Genomic DNA, 17,376 nt, shown 5'->3' with positions numbered 1-17,376 from the left:
GGGTTAAATGCTTAGCCATGCTTAGTGCGGTAGAAGTCAGGTGATTTCCTGTCACCTGCGAGCTTTAGGATGAGGTGGATCACGGTTGGCTATATTTGCTATCGTGGAAAAGAACCATGTGAATAATGAATTAAGACCGGGCGGGGTCTTGTGTAGGTTTGAACATAGTGACTCCGTCTGTGTCATTTAAGGACCGATACGCTGTACGTCCTCATGTCATGTTGAACGTAGCCTAACACTTAGCTGGCCGGATAAGTCGTTCCGACCGCGAAGCCTAGTAGCTCGACTCAGGCCAGGGACGCGAGTGGTGGCGACATTCTGGAGGTAGTAAGGATGTGCGGAGAGCCATTAGCATAAGTCCAAGGCGGGTTAAAGTCCCGAACGACCTTGGCAGAGTGGTTCTCTGAGAATGTCGATCTATTCGGACTCGCGACTCCTGAATCGTACCAAAGGTGACTTGTTTGCGACCCTGACGGGGGAAGCAGGGTTTGTGTTTAGGAATAACCCTCCAGCTAGATAGGAATCGATTCGAATCGCCGTCTCTCCCGGATAGTGAGAACTTGACTGAGCAGCGGCAATGTAGATTCAATTAATTTAACGATATGGTTAAATGGATGATGATGATAAGGTTGCCAGAATGAATACCTGATATGGTTATTAATGTTTGCACCTTAATAAAAATGATTGCTTAGTACAGGTGCTAATATAGATGACAGGATAATGGCTAAAAAGTCACTGCTAGTTCAGGTTAAGAGTTGATCATTATTACTTATGCTTTTCTGCAAAAAGAAAGTGTCAGCCAGCTCCACTACATTAAGCTATGCATAATCCTTGGTGTCATTTGTTTGGTTTTCGACGGGTAAGTCTAGCTGAGTACATTCCCGTACTCAGGGTTTATTCCCTCTTGTTGTAGATGACCTCCTATATCAGGGATTCTGCAAGTATTGTCTCCACCCGGCGGGTGATGAGGACTAGATCATGGGCATGATCTCCTTTCTCTTATCTGAAGGCTTTTGCGGTCCGTGATCAGCAAACCAGTATGTGTATTTGAACTCGGTGTGTGAGTTAAACTATTGCTTCCGCATGTTTTACAAGACTTGTTTTGTAATAACAATGACTCTGTGACGATGTAATCTATTTGCGAACATCTGTGAAATGTTGTAACGTATGATATGTTATGTTGGATTACTGTGATCTTGGTTGTATGCAAGTTGGTTTGAAATCCTTCGAGATTTCGGTTGACTACCGGGTTTATATGGGCTCAAGTTCGAGAATTTGATCGTTCCGGCGATTGTTTTTGTACTTGTGCTCTTATAAATTGGTCGGTTCCGTGACACATTGAATTTCCATTAAAGACAACATGTATCAATTAGCAATTATGTGAATTGTTTGTGAAACTCTTTTATTGAATGGTTATTCTAATGTTGTCCCTGGTCAGAGTTCGTGTGAGGACACACATGAATAATGGATCAGCACATTATTAGTTGATGACTATGTTTCACAAGTCATAGATATGGAGACGTCAAACTAATAATGTGGGCACATGTATGACATGGGGCCGGACTGACCCAACGTGAGATGTTGTTATTATCTCTATTCACATCATGTACGTTATGTCCTTAGACTTGAGATTGTTGTATGTATTCAAGATGTGAAACGACCTACTCAGGGACTATCAAACGCTACTCTGTAACAGGGTAGTTATAAAGGTGGTTTTTGGGTTTGTCGGGTAACATGCTATGAGACATAGACAATCAAGATGGAATTTGCCTCTCTCTATATATGAGAGAGATATCAATGGATCACTCTAATGATTAGATCAAGAAATGCATGGCCGTGCTTGGGTTAAGTGTTAACCTATGAGTTGGACCAAATATCGTGAGGCAAGGGAATAACAAGTATGTGGTTTTGTGGTGGTTCGTCTGATATGATCTTTGCGTACACATAGGAGTTGACATGCCTTGCTAGAGGCCGCTATCAACTAATGGCCGAGTAGGAGTACTCAGGCCATGTCTATGTGTGCGTGAACCCATAGGGTCACACGCTTAAGGGGCTAGAAGCCTAATTCGGATTGGATCCGAATTAGACAAGGCTTAGGGTTACTAATGGGCCTCCAACTCGGGAGCTCATTAGGGATGCCTATAAATATGTGGGGTGGGCAATAGGGCTAAGCAATTCATGCCTTTTGGCAGCCGCCACCACCCATCCTACGCCCACGCGTGCTGCTCCTCGTGGACCTAGCAGTCCGGAGGCGCAACGCTTCCTCCCTGTACGTGTGGATACCTCGGAGGTGCTGCATCTGGAGCACAAGGATGAACCGCACAAAGGGGATGGATGGACGGACGACCTCGCAACTGCACGACACTACTACGACGCGTTCGACTACATCGAGTCGCTTCCGTTGCACCTGCACGTCTAGTGGTAATCCCGTGATCTATAACTAGCAGTAGATCCTATTTTATGAGATCGAATTTTTGTTTTCTGGCTAGCATAGCATCCTCATAATCCTACAGTGGTATCAGAGCCGTTACTGCGTTGTTATAGGTTTGGATGAGTGCATATGGAGATATGCGCAGTTGTAGATGAGTCTCTGATCATGGTTCGTGATTTTACCGTGTTGGTCTTGTAATGATCTACTCGTACCGGTCGGAATTCCGCCATCCGAGTTAAGTGATACATGTAAATCCAGTCATGGCAAGATGGAGATCAATCAGATTGATCGAATCAAACCTAGGTCAAGTGCCAAGCGCATGTGATGCGCAACAGTGATAGATTGGATCTACTGCCGGGCGCCGAGGTGCAAGAAAAAGTGATGTTCGGTAAAACAGCCATAACTTTTGCGTACGACCTCAGATTGAGACGAATTCTATATGAAAATTGTAGAGAAAAAAAATTTACATCCGATTCTCACCGCCTTTGGCGGTTTCGCTGAAATTAGATTTGCCAAAAACAGCCGGTAAGATGGTGTTTTCGGCATTTTAAGATTAGACGTTGGAATCGGTTAACTCTATTTTGCAGGAATTTGTGACTGGTATAGCCCTTATGTGTATGTGATACATGTATGTAATTAATTCATGGCTTGCATGTCGTGAGTATGACAATATGGCTGGAGCCATTAAGATATTGTCAATTTGATGTAATGGCCTGCGTGCCAAACTGTGATGATCCTATCCGCGACTATGTAATCTTCTTCACTGCCTTGCGTTAGTGATAGCTAGTCTTGGTGGACTCCTCACTGAAGGATGGCATACATGGATCATGGAGATGGAGATCATCATGAGGAACAGTTCGATGGAGATGGAGATCCCCAAAGGAACACTAGGCTATACCATGTCATATATGTGTTAATGTCGTTCTTACTATGTTCTACTTTCACGTGCGATAATGTTTTTGTCTATATGCGATGGTGAAGTAGAACGATCCCTCGGCAATGTTTAAGTTAAAATGCTTCCCCAAACCTTGCACTATCATGTGTCTTGTACAATTGGTGGTGGGTCTATGAAATTAGGGTGCCACTGATTTTCCTTGACTAGATAGGTACGTATCGGATACTTACAGCAGAAGGGTTGGTTACTTGGACAAGGTCATCCTAGCGGTTAGGGACCTTGGAGCATGAGTAGTTGGGCACCAAAGCATAGAGATGCTACCCAACAACAAGAGTCATATGTGATATGATTAGCAAAGAGTTGCTTACCAATCTACCATGTCTTCTAGCGGTGATGCTAAAGCTCACTAGTAGACTTGTTAGTTGTGGGTCTTGAATCACTAAATTTCAAGAGAGGGATATTGATTTTAGTGGGAGTAGATTCTATTAAAGGTTTAATATTGTTTACTCTATCTTGGATACATTGTCTTAGTATTTTGCATTACTTTTGTTGTAGATAAATGGCACTTAGAAATCAACCATTTACTTTGTGTTCAATTCTTGAGAAAGATAAGTTGAATGGAACAAACTATGCAGATTGGATCCGTAACCTGAGAATTGTTCTCAGGGCTGAGAAAAAGGAAGAAATTCTAGACACCCCATTACCAGATGAGCCTGCTGATAATGCACCAGCTGCAGAGAAAAATGCTTACAAGAAAGCATGTGATGCTAATCTTGAAGTGAGTTGCCTTATGCTTGCTTGTATGGAACCAGATCTGCAGTTGCAGTTTGACAATAACCATGCAGCACACGATATGATCATGGCGCTCAATGATATGTTCCAGACTCAAGCCAGGACTGAAAGGTTCAATGTCTCAAAGGCTTTTGCTGAAACCAAGCTAGCAGAGGGCGCAGCAGTTGGGCCACATGTGATCAAAATGGTTGGTTACACTCAGAGGTTGGAGAAGCTGGGCTTCCCAATTGGCCCTGAATTAGCTACTGATTTTATTCTCGCGTCTCTTCCGCCCAGCTATGGAAATTTCATCATGAACTACCATATGCATGGGGCGGAGAAGGGCTTGAATGAATTATGTGGCATGCTTAAAACAGCAGAGGCTGATGTCAAGAAAGGTGCTGGCAGTAGCCATGTGATGGCGGTCCAAAACAAGCCTAAGTTTAAGAAGAAGGGCAATTCTTGGAAGAAGAAAAAGGGCAAGGCTAAAGATGAGATCTCTAAGCCAAACCCACCTGCGCCCAAGGCTGGACCACCTACTGATGCTGAGTGCTTTCATTGTCATGGAAAAGGTCATTGGAAGAGGAACTGCAAGCTGTACCTAGAATCCATAAAGGATAGCAGCAGTAAAGGTACTCCCGCAGCTTGTACACTTGTTGTTTATGTTACGGACATTTTCATTGCTAATTCTTATATTAATTCTTGGGTATTTGATACCAGATCGGTTGCTCATATTTGCAATACGATGCAGGGAATGATAAGAAGTAGAAGCGTGGAAAAGGGAGAAGTTGATTTTCGCGTGGGCAATAATGCAAGAGTTGCTGCGTTGAACGTTGGGACGATGCAACTCCACCTCCCGTCAGGATTTATTATGGAGTTGAATAATTGTTATTTTGTTCCTAGTTTAAGTCAAAATATTGTGTCACCTCCATGTTTGATGAAGGATGGTTATTCATTTGTGAGTAAAGACAATGGTTGTGTGATCTCTAAAAATGACATGTTTGTGGCTTCTGCATCCATTGTGAATGGGTTATTTATTTTAAATCTTGAAGATGCTCCTGTCTATAATATAAGTGCTAAAAGGCCTTGGCTTAATGAGTTAAGTCCTACCTATATGTGGCATTGTCGTTTAGGTCATATAAGTGAGAATCGCATGAAGAGGCTCCATTCTGATGGGCTTTTAACTTTGTTTGATTTTGAATCATACGAGACATGTGAGGCTTGCCTGCTGGGCAAGATGACCAAGACGCCTTTCATAGGTTTTCCTGAGAGGGCGTTAGACTTGATGGAACTCATACATACTGATGTGTGCGGACCAATGAGTACGACAGCAAGAGGCGGATTCCAATACTTCATAACCTTCACTGATGACTTTAGTAGATATGGCTATGTCTACTTAATGAAATGTAAGTCTGAGACATTTGAAAAGTTCAAGGAGTTTTAGAGTGAAGTAGAGAATCAACGTGGCAAGAAAATTAAGGCTTTGCGATCTGATCGTGGAGGCAAATATTTGAGCCACGAGTTTAGCAATCATCTAAAGAGTTGTGGAATTGTTCCACAGCTTACGCCACCTGGAATGCCTCAGAGAAATGGCGTGTCCGAGCGACGTAATCGGACTTTGTTGGACATGGTTCGGTCTATGATGAGCCAGTCAGACCTACCGTTATCATTTTGGGGATACGCTCTAGAAACAGTCGCTTTCACATTGAATAGGGTACAATCTAAGTCAGTAGTTAAGACACCACATGAGATGTGGACTGGTAAGAGTCCCAGATTATCTTTTCTGAAAATTTGGGGTTGTGAAGTTTATGTCAAACGACTTATGACAGATAAACTAACACCAAAATCAAACAAATGCTTTTTTGTGGGATATCCAAAGGAAACTTTAGGGGTATTACTTCTACAACCGATCAGAGGGCAAAGTGTTTGTTGCTCGGAACGGTGTTTTCTTAGAGAAAGAGTTTCTCATAAGAGAGAAAAGTGGACATAAGGTGTATCTTGAAGAAGTTCAAGATGAGCCAGTTGGGAAGGACTCTACGAGTGATGCTAATGTAGCAGAACAAGTTGAGATACCCGTGGCAATAGAAACACCGCCACAACCACGAAGGTCAGCAAGAATCCATGAGTTGCGTGGGGATTTGTTATTGTTAGACGATGATGAACCTGCGACTTATGCAGAAGCAATGATGGACCCAGATTCCAAGAAATGGCAAAGTGCCATGAGATCCGAGATAGATTCCATGGGAAACAATCAAGTTTGGAACTTGGTTGACCCGCCTGATGGGGTTAGACCCATAGAGTGCAAATGGATCTATAAAAAGAAAAAGGATATGGATGGAAACGTTCACATCTATAAAGCTCGACTTGTTACAAAGGGTTTTCGGCAAGTTCAAGGAATTGACTACGATGAGACTTTCTCGCCGGTAGCGATGCTTAAATCTATCCGGATCATTCTAGCAATAGCTGCTTATTTTGATTATGAGATATGGCAGATGGATGTTAAAATAGCCTTTCTAAATGGGAATTTGGATGAGGACATGTATATGATATAGCCCGAAGGTTTTGTTGATCCAAACAATGCTGGAAAATTTTGCAAGCTTCAGAAATCCATTTATGGGTTAAAGCAAGCATCTCAAAGTTGGAACATTCATTTTGATGAAGTGGTCAAAGGGTTTGGCTTCTGTCAGAATGAAGAAGAACCTTGTGTTTACAAGAAGGAAAGTGGGAGCGCTGTTGTATTTCTGATCTTGTATGTGGATGACATATTATTGATTGGGAATGACATTCCTATGTTGCAATCCGTAAAGACTTCACTGAATAATAATTTTTCTATGAAGGATTTAGGAGAAGCAGCATACATTTTGGGCATCAAGATCTATAGAGATAGATCAAAGAGGCTTATAGGATTAAGCCAAGATACGTACATTGATAAGGTGTTGAAACGATTCAACATGGAATAGTCCAAGAAAGGGTTCTTGCCTATGTCACATGGTATGCGCTTTAGCGATAAACAGTGTCCTTCGACAGCTGATGAGCGGAAGCGCATGAGTAAGGTTCCATATGCCTCGGTAGTTGGTTCCATCATGTACGCCATGATATGTATTCGCCCAGATGTCTCATATGCTCTAAGTGTTGTGAGCAGGTACCAAGCTGATCCAGGAGAGAGTCACTGGACACTTGTTAAAAACATTCTTAAGTACTTGAGAAGGACTAAAGATGTGTTCCTAATCTATGGAGGTGAGGAGGAGCTCGTTGTAAATGGCTAATGGGGCAATTGCGTAGGCTAAGGAGCCAAGGAATCACCAAAAGAGCAAACATGTACTGCGGAAATTTCACCTCATTCGAGAGTTTGTTAGACGAGATGAGATCAAGATGTGTAAGATACACATAGATTTGAATGTTGCAAATCCTTTGACAAAGGCTCTTCCACAACCTAAGCATGAGGCGCACATAAGAGCTATGGGTATTAGATATATTCGAGATTAACTCTAGTGCAAGTGGGAGATTGTTGGGAGTATGCCCTAGAGATAATCATAGAGATGATTATATTACCTTGTATCCATGATATATTATGAGTTCATTGAATTTCCATTAAAGACAACCTGTATCGATTAGCAATTATGTGAATTGTTTGTGAAACTCTTTTACTTGAATGGTTATTCTAATGTTGTCCCTGGTCAGAGTTCGTGTGAGGACACACATGAATAATGGATCAGCACATTATTAGTTGATGACTATGTTTCACAAGTCATAGACATGGAGATGTCAAATTAATAATGTGGGCACATGTATGACATGGGGCTAGACTGACCCAATGTGAGATGTCATTATTATCTCTATTCACATCATGTACGTTATGTCCTTAGACTTGAGATTGTTGTATGTATTCAAGATGTGAAACAACCTACTCAGGGACTATCAAACGCTACTCCGTAACAGGGTAGTTATAAATGTGGTTTTTGGGTTTGTCGGGAAACATGCTATGAGACATAGACAATCAAGATGGAATTTGCCCCTCTCTATATATGAGAGAGATATCACTAGATCACTCTAATGATTAGATCAAGAAATGCATGGCCGTGCTTGGGTTAAGTGTTAACCTATGAGTTGGACCAAATATCGTGAGGCAAGGGAATAACAAATATGTGGTTTTGTGGTGGTTCGTCTGATATGATCTTTGCATACACATAGGAGCTGACATGCCTTGCTAGAGGCCGCTATCAACTAATGGCCGAGTAGGAGTACTCGGGCCATGTCTATGTGTGCATGAACCCATAGGGTCGCACGCTTAAGGGGCTGGAAGCCTAATTCGGATTGGATCTGAATTAGACAAGGCTTAGGGTTACTAATGGGCCTCCAACTCAGGAGCTCATTAGGGACGCCTATAAATATGTGGGGTGGGCAACAGGGCTAAGCAATCCACGCCTTTTGGCAGCTACCACCACCCATCCTACGCCCGTGCCTGCTGCTCCTCATGGACCTAGCAGTCCAGAGGCGCAGTGCTTCCTCCCTGTATGTGTGGATACCTCGAAGGTGCTGCATCTAGAGCACAAGGACGAACCGCATGAAGGGGACGGACAGACGGATGACCTCGCAACTTCACGGCACTGCTACAACGCGTTCGACTACATCGAGTCGCTTCCATTGCACCTACGCGTCTAGTGGTAATCCCGTGATCTATAACTAGCAGTAGATCCTATTTTATGAGGTCGAATTTTTGTTTTCCAGCTAGCATAGCATCCTCATAACCCTACAGGCACATCTGAATAGCCCTTTGATAAGTCGCCCTAGTGTTCTTGAGTCCAAAGGACATGGTGGTGTAGCAGTACACACCGAAGGGTGTGATGAACGATGTCTTGATCTGGTCTTCTTCCTTGAGGGAGATCTGGTGATAATCGGAGTAACTATCAAGGAAGGAGAGCAGTTTGTAGCTGGCGGTGGAGTCTACAACCTCGTCTATCCGAGGCAAACCGAAGGGGTCTTTAGGGCAGTGTTTGTTAAGATCAGTGTAATCAATGCACATTCTCCATTCTTTATTCTTTTTTCAAACGAGAATAGGGTTTGCTAACCACTCAGGATGATACACTTCTTTTATAAATCTGGCAGCTAAGAGCCATTTTATTTCTACCCTAATAGCCTCCTTATCTGGCGTGAATTGGTAGAGTTTCTGCTTGATCGGTTTGGCGGTCAGCGAGACATTCAAGGAGTGCTCGATCTTCTCCCATGGTACCCCCGGCATGTCTATAGGTTTCCAAGCAAACACGTCGGCGTTGGCACATAGGAAGGAGACGAGTGCGCTTTCCTATTTGGGGTCATGGTGAGCCCCAATCTTCATGGTCTTCGAGGGGTCATTGAGGTCGAGGCTGGCCTCCTTTATTTCCTTGGACTTGCCGAAGGCGCGAGGAGGCTCCAGCTCTGGGATCTCCATGTCATCAGCGAACACCGTCTTGGCTTCGGTGACTAGGCTAGCCATCTAGATGGAGAGGTCGATGGCTTTGGTGAGGGCGAGACTCTCTATCTCGTAGGCGTAGACGATGGAGAGGTTGGCCTATAGGGCTAGAACTCCTATAGGCAAAGGCATCTTCAGCACCAGATACATGTAGTGTGGTATAGCCATGAACTTGGCCAGAGCTAGCCGACCAAGTATGGTGTGGCAGGCGGTGTTGAAATAGGCAATGTAGAAGTTGATATGCTCGACATGGTAGTTGCTTGTCGTGCCAAACTGTACTAATAGGGTGATCTCTCCAAGCGGTTTGGAGGCCCTACCATGTACCGCACCCCAAAAGGAGGAGTCAGAAGGTGTGAGATCTGCTAACCCGAGGCCCAGCTCCTTTAGGGCTTCGGCAAAGAGGAGATTCAGAGCGCTCCCACCGTCGATGAGCACTTTCCTGAACAACACCTTCTGGATGGTGGCATCGAGGACGAGGGGGAAACGCCCTATGTAGGGAATGTCCGCCCACTGGTCGGCCCTACTAAAGGTGATGGGGACCTCGAACCATGGGCGATAGCTAGGGTTGGCGGTGGCGTCTTCCATAGTGACGATGAGCACCCGCCGTGCAGCGAGCTTCTGTTCCCTTCTGCTCTCGGTGGAGGTGAGGCCCCCGAAGATGGTGGTGACCACCTTGTTGTGGTCCTGGAAGGCATTGCCATTGCCCCTGGGTGGTCTGCGGCCTCTGGCTCCATCGTTGGTGTCATCATCTAGCTTTGTGTCCTAGAACTCCTTAGCCAAACTGAGGCAATTCTTCATCTTGTGCTTGGCATTCTTGTGGAGAGGGCACGGGCCATCAAGGATCTTCTTGTACTGCTCGTCGTAGTTGCGCTTGGCGCGAGGTTCATTGATGGCAGCGATGATTTTGGCTAGACTTGGTAACTGTGGTCGCTGAAGCGGCGGTTGTTGTGGCGTCGGTCGTCGAAGCGGCGTGTTGGGCGATGAGTGCCTGCATCCTCATTAAAGCGCACATCAGCTTCCTCGGCATCGGCATACTGGTTGGCGGTTGTGATCATCTCGCCAATCTGAGTAGGCGGCTTGCGGTTGAACTTGGAGCGGAGCTCGCGGTGGTGGAGTCCTCGGATGAAAGCGGTGATGACCTCAGCTTCTGTGATGTTGGGGATAGAGTTACTCATCTCAGAAAAGCATCGGATGTAGCTATGGAGGAGCTCAGACAGCTTCTGGTTGATGTGGTTTAGGTCATGCTTGGTGCCCAGCCGAGTACATGTAGCCATGTAATTATTGGTGAAGACTTTTTTCAACTCTTCCTAGGATCCGATGGAGTCCGGGGCAAGGCTGGTAAACCAGCTCATGGCAGCTAGCGTGAGCATGATGGGAAGATAGTTCAGAGCAGTGGCATAAGCCTGTAGTCTCCTCTAGCCTATAGTCTCCTCTAGTGGCATAAGCCTGTAGTCTCCTCCAGCAGCACACTGGTGTTTCCTCCAGCAGCGCGGACAGCAGTGGCGTAAGCCTATAGCCACTATGTCAGGTTCATCCTTCCTTCGTAGGGCTCGACCCCAGTGATTTTGAAATCATAGGGCCACTGAAGTGTTCGGAGCGCCCTTGTGAATGCTAGGGGGGCCTCGAGGTTGTCGGCGCCATCGTCTACAGCGTCGTCATCAGCGAGCGGCTCGAGAGCTAAGTCTGGGTTACCGTACTCTTGCTCGTACTCCTAGCGGTAGCGTACTTCATCTTCATGGCGACCAAAGCGGCGTTCATCGATACATCATCGTGCATCCTAGAGATTGTTGAGGTGTACTCGGACGTCCTGGTCAACCTCCTGGTCGAGTTGGCAGTGATGTTCAATGCGGTTGCCCTAGCTTCGCCCTGTAGGGGTTGCCTGTCATTGCGACGCTGGTCGGTGAAGTGACTTGGGTGGCGATCGGATCTTGTGGTGACTAATCAGCAAATTGAGGTTGTGGAGTAGAAAGGTCTCTGATCCTGGTGGATCTCATTGACCGGACAATGTGCCGCTTTGAGCATTGCGGCAACCCTGGTGACCTCTGGTGTCTACTAGAGCTAGGCGAGCTCAATGGCGGCCATGGCCAGGTTGGTGCTTGGAGTCTTGTAGACGTCGTGGCCGTCAACACAGAGAAACTCATCATCGAGGTTGCGCTGGAGCGACCTTCCTTGCGAGTCAAGCTGCTGCTCGGCCATCGTAAGGGTAATATTGTTTGCTTGGCATTGTGTGCGGTTGATGTTCTGGTTCTCATGAGCAGTGCGTTCCTCCTCAGTTTCACCATTCCGAAGGGGGCTATCAACGCTGACATTGAAGATTGCGCCACCACAGAATGGAGGGAGTGGAAGTTGCTCGGTGAAGGTTTCAACGAGGGTCTCCGTAGAGCCCTAGGACTCAGAGCTCGAATTCTCCTCTAGGATGGTCTGGAGGGATGCTCTAGAGCATCGGCCGACATGGACCATGTTGACGGGCGGTGGAGGCTGGTTGACACTTTGGTTGGCGAGAGGATGGACATCTCCCACCTGGTTGGCAAATTTGCCCCTTAGGGCATCTTAGAATGTGGCGGCGGCATTGGTGAGCTCAAAGGGCAGAGCCGCAACTCCTAGAGTCTTCCAAGCAGCCTCTGGTGAATCTAGATCGGTGGGTGGTCGGCGTTGGACCAAAGTGTCTAGAGCCGATTCGGCGATGGAGAGGCAATCGGCGAGCTTCTGACCAACCTGGTCGATTGATGTGATCAGATCGGTTGTTGTTGATCTGCCTCCTCTGGTAGCGAGGAAGCAGGCGGTGAGTTGTTGATGAAGGCGACCTCAGAGGTGGTTCCAAGATTAGATCTGTAGTCATAGGTGTGGGGGTGATCGGCGCAGAATCGATCTGCACCAGCTCGAGGAGCTCTCTGACTCCATCAGCGTTGATAATCCATGAGATCTGGCCAGGCTGTGGGAGGGACGAAGAGCCTGTGGAAAAAGCCATCTTGTTCGACAAGGAAACAACACACAAGCCCCTACCTGGTGAGCCAACTGTTGATAGAATATCGTCGGCAGTCCTCTAAGGGGTATCCCACGAAGGTAGATTGATCGGTAGAGAAGCGTGAGATCAAGAACAAGAAGGCAACAGAGACACACGAGTTAGACAGGTTCAGGCCATCAGTATGACGTAATACCCTACTCCTATGGTCTGTTGGTTTGTATTAGCTATCATATGATATCGCGTGAGTTTGGAGGGGGTCCCTACCCGCCATATATAGTTAAGGGAGCAGGGTTACAAATTGGTTAGATCTGAGAGATAACTGAAAAGCAATAACGGATTACAAGAATCTTGGTGATGCAGACTAGGCCCGATCTTCCGAAAGGTATGATAGCGTCGATTGGTGGAGACTCGATGTTCATGATCTAGGCTTCGAACCAAGACTAATTTGGACCCCCGCAACCATTACACCACTGCTCCGTTGGTTATCAACCACGCGAACGCGATTGACCTCGCCGAGAAGGCTTTCCTACAAGCGTGTCGAGAACACAAGCAAGAACAAGATAAATGCAATCTGAAATTGCAAATAAATATGAGGCTTATGATAATGATAAGGAGTTCAAGTCTTTATTCGAAAGGACTAATCGCCACAGGCGAACAAGATTAAGAACTAGGACTCTAGTTCACAGCAAGCAGCCTTGGCGGCACAGTTGTAGCAAAATGATGTCTATTTCACGAGGAAATGAAGAACTAAACAAAACCCAAACCCTAAGGAGAGAGACGGCTGCTATTTATAGAGTCTTGGGCGTCACCCCCTAGACGCGCCCCCTAATGGGCCCAAACACGATACACGGTCCAACGAACCAAAGGACGGTGTCATAGAACCCTAGCAGATTCTGAATGCTGACTTGTTTCGATGATTCCCATTGATTCCGAAGGGCTTTTTGACATGAGACCACTTGCATTGGCTTCCTTATCAAATTAGCTTTCCAACCATATGTGGATTGTCAAAAACGGAGTCCGGATACGTCCTGGGTGACCAGTTTAAGGCAAACTGGTCCTGGAACCCGAGATGGGCTCCAACTTCAGTTGGACTGGGCCTCCACCATGAGAAAGATGAATTGGGCCTCCACCATGAGAAAGATGAATTGGATGCCCATGCTGGACCTCCTCCTCTCCTTGGCTTGTATGTGACGAAGAAGTGATGTCCTCATCATCCTCCCTTTCTTAAATTGAAGTCGTCCTCGACTGAAGTAGATCGTCTCCTCTGTTCGATGATAGCAACGATGGCTCTGGAAGAAGACGTTCATCTTGGCACCCAATCCCTCACAAAGGCAGCTGCCATGGTGGCCTCCCTGCTAGGAATTCATCCTCCTTCTCCTGCAAAAGGTTAGTACCAACAAGAGGCATAGCACTAGAAGCAGGACCAAGTGGACATATAGGCGACGTACAAGTTAAAGCATAACATGGTTCATCATAATCAGCAAGAACATATTTAAGAGCAAATAAAACTTCTTTCATGTTACTTGATGGTTCATTTGCTGGTTTGCTAGAGTCTTTATCATGGCCTTTCTTTTTCTTTTTAGCAAGTTCCTTTTCATATCGCATAGTTTTAGCAGGAGTTAAAGGAAGTAAAGCAATGGTCTTTCCTTTAAACATAAAAGTATATCTATTTTGCTTACCATGATGTACAACATTATTATCATATTGCCAAGGGTGGCCTAATAAAAGTGAACAAGCTTGCATAGGCATGACATCAAATTCAGCATAATCATGGTATGATCCGATAGAAAAATGCACATGAGCAGATTGTGTTACCTTTGCCTTACCACTATTGTTGAACCACTGGACATGGTATGAATGTGGAAGAGCATGTGTAGATAAACCAAGGGTCTTGACAAGATCAGAACTTACCAAGTTATTGCTGCTCCCTCCATCAATTATAGCATGAACACGGAAATTATTGACAATGAGGAACATTTGAAACAAATTATGGCATTGTAGCTTGTCTACTGGATCAACTTGTGTACTCAAAACACGCTAAACAAGGATTGATTTGTAGTCTATAGTGCATGCCACACTATCAATTACCTCATTAGGATCTTCAGCACTATCCGCAAATTTATCTGCATAAAGATCAGTTGCAAGTGCAAATTCATTCTCTTCATCACTAGCACTAGCAAACCCACCATCATCAGTAGCAATATATGCGCGTTTGCTGGGGCATTCTTTAGCAATATGTCCCAAGCCCTTGCAGCGGTGGCAAACAACTTTAGAAGAGCTGCTAGAGGAAGGTGTAGCAGATCCACTAGAAGAAGGTGTGATAGAAGAACTCTTCTTTACAAGCGTTGGTGGTGTCTGCATATTAGAAAATTCACCCACCTCGGTTGGACATGAAGGAGTGGACAGAGTTGTGGAACGCCTAGGTTGTCGTCCCTGTACTTCCCTTTCAGCTTTAAGAGCATAATGATATAATTGGGAAAATCTAGTCCATTCTTTATAGTCCATACCACTTGATGCAGACTAGGCCCGATCTTCTGAAAGGTATGATAGCGTTGATTGGTGGAGACTCGACGTTCATAATCTAGGCTTTGAACCAAGACTAATTCGGACCCCCGCAACCATTACACCACTGCTCTGTTGGTTCTCAACCACGCGATTGACCTCGTCGAGAAGGCTTTCCTACAAGCGAATCGAGAACACAAGCAAGAACGAGATAAACGCAATCTGAAATTACAAATAAATATTAGGCTTATGATAATGAGAAGGAGTTCAAGTCTTTATTCGAAAGGACTAATCGCCACAGGCGAACAAGATCAAGAACTAGGGCCCTGATTCACAGCAAGCAGCCTTGGCGGCACAGTTGCAGCAAAACGATGTCTGTTTCATGAGGAAATCAAAAACTAAACAAAACTCAAACCCTAAGGAGAGTGATGGCTGCTATTTATAGAGTCTTGTGCGTCACCCCCCTGGACGTGCCCCCTAATGGGCTCAAACACGATACACGGTCCAACGGACCAAAAGACGGTGTCGCAGTACCCTGGTAGATTCTGGATGCTGACTTGTTTCAACAATTCCTGTTGATTCCGAAGGGCTTTTGATGTGAGACCACTTGCATTGGCTTCCTTATCAAATTAGCTTTCCAACCATATGTGGATTGTTGAAAACGGAGTCCGGATGCGTCCTGGGTGACCAGTTTAAGGCAGACTGGTCCTGGAACCCAAGATGGGCTCCAACTTTAGTTGGACTAGGCCTCCACCATGGGAAAGATGAATTGGGCCTCCACCATGAGAAAGATGAATTGGATGCCCATGCTGGACCTCATCCTCTCCTTGGCTTGTATGTGACGAAGAAGTGATGTCCTCATCACTTGGGATCATACACATCCTAACAGATCTCGTAGTATCTTTAGGATATCTTCCCGGTGTCTTGCGGGAGGCACTGAGCAGAGTCGTGCCCCGCAAGGCTTCATCTTGTGGGCTGGGCTACCCCTGAGGGTGCAGCCCATGTGGTCTGCCGTGGGTATCTAGGGTCATACCCCCCACATGGTTAAACACATCCATACTAAATGATTCAAACAAGCAATTTTTAGCTCTAGCATTGAAATGAATTTCCTTTTCTTCACTCTTTGTGGGTTTCTTGGGATTCTTAATGGGTTTCATCCCATCACGAGTGACTCTCCAAACACTCAAATCAACCGCCTCAAGGTGACAAGCCATTCTAGCTTTATAATAGGGAAAGTTAGTGCCTTCAAAGTGCGGAGGCCTAGAGGTATCCATCCCAACCACTCGAAATAGTGTCGGCTCAATGGTGGTTAAGCCAAAGGTCCAAATTGAGCCAACTGGCTCTGATACCACTTGAAGGGGACCATGACGCCTAAGAGGGGGGTGAATTAGGCAACTTAGAATTCTAACTCTTAACTATGGCCTCTTTTTCTACCCTTAGCAAAACCTATGCAAAAGATAAACTATCTAAATGTGCAACTACGGTTTTGCTAGTGAATTGCTATCTCTACCGCAAAAGGAGTAATATAATCAATGTAAATGCAGAAGCTAAAGAGCAAGGTAGAGATGTGCAAACTCCCGTCGATGACTCCGGTATTTTTACTGAGGTGTCGAGAAGCGCACAAGCTTCCCTCTAGTCCTCGTTAGAGCCCCTCGCAAGGGCCAAGCTCCAGGTCAAGTAACTCCGTGGATAGCCTCGGGCCATCCACATGCGCAAGTGGGTCTCTGATGTGCCTTCTGGCAAGCCTCTCTCAGATGCTCCCCACCATCTTCACTATCAAGTTTCGGCCAAAACGCCGCGGGCCTTGTTCCCTCTAGTACACGGTGGCGGCCACACCACAAACGCGGTTGGTGTGATCTCGCAAGACTACAAGCCCCTCTGATGTACAACAATGGTGCGCGCAAGCACAGAGTGGTAAGACGTATGCAAATCTCACTAAACACTAGGCCTAAACCTAGAGCAAGTGCATAAGCGGTGGTCTAATCAACCTAAGCACTTCGCAAAGCACCTACGCTAATCACCTAATGAAACAGTAAGCACTATGCAAGTGGAGATCACTAAAATGGTGTATCAACACTCTTGATATGTTTCCTCAGCTCCACACTTTCATTTGGCTGGTTGGGGGTTGTATTTATAAGCCCCACTGAGAAAGTAGCCGTTGGAGATGAAATCCCACTTTTCTGCTACTGACTAGACGCTGATCACGTCCTGACCAGATGCATCCGGTCATCCCAACTATTGGAGCCGCGATCAACTGATCGGACGTTGTCAGTGTCCGGTCACCTGCCATCGGACGGGTCCGGTCGTAGTTTCGCCGCTCTAGAACCTCTCTGTACTCGACCAGACTCTATTGTCCTGCGTCC

At 45.8% G+C, this 17,376-nt stretch overlaps 1 protein-coding gene across 1 annotated transcript; it reads left to right on the top strand.

Moving 5' to 3' along the window:
- Window positions 1-3,885: 3,885 nt before the first annotated feature.
- Window positions 3,886-4,855, top strand: LOC136454822 (uncharacterized). The gene is made up of 2 exons (XM_066455091.1): window positions 3,886-4,729; window positions 4,818-4,855. Exons 1-2 carry the CDS (start codon window positions 3,886-3,888, stop codon window positions 4,853-4,855), a joined length of 882 nt encoding a protein of 293 aa, XP_066311188.1.
- Window positions 4,856-17,376: the final 12,521 nt, after the last annotated feature.

This window comes from Miscanthus floridulus, chromosome 5, assembly GCF_019320115.1.
Source record: "Miscanthus floridulus cultivar M001 chromosome 5, ASM1932011v1, whole genome shotgun sequence".
Lineage (NCBI taxonomy): Eukaryota > Viridiplantae > Streptophyta > Magnoliopsida > Poales > Poaceae > Miscanthus > Miscanthus floridulus.
The sequence above is the reverse complement of the archived record's forward strand: the minus strand, read 5'-3'. Positions and strand labels throughout refer to the sequence as shown.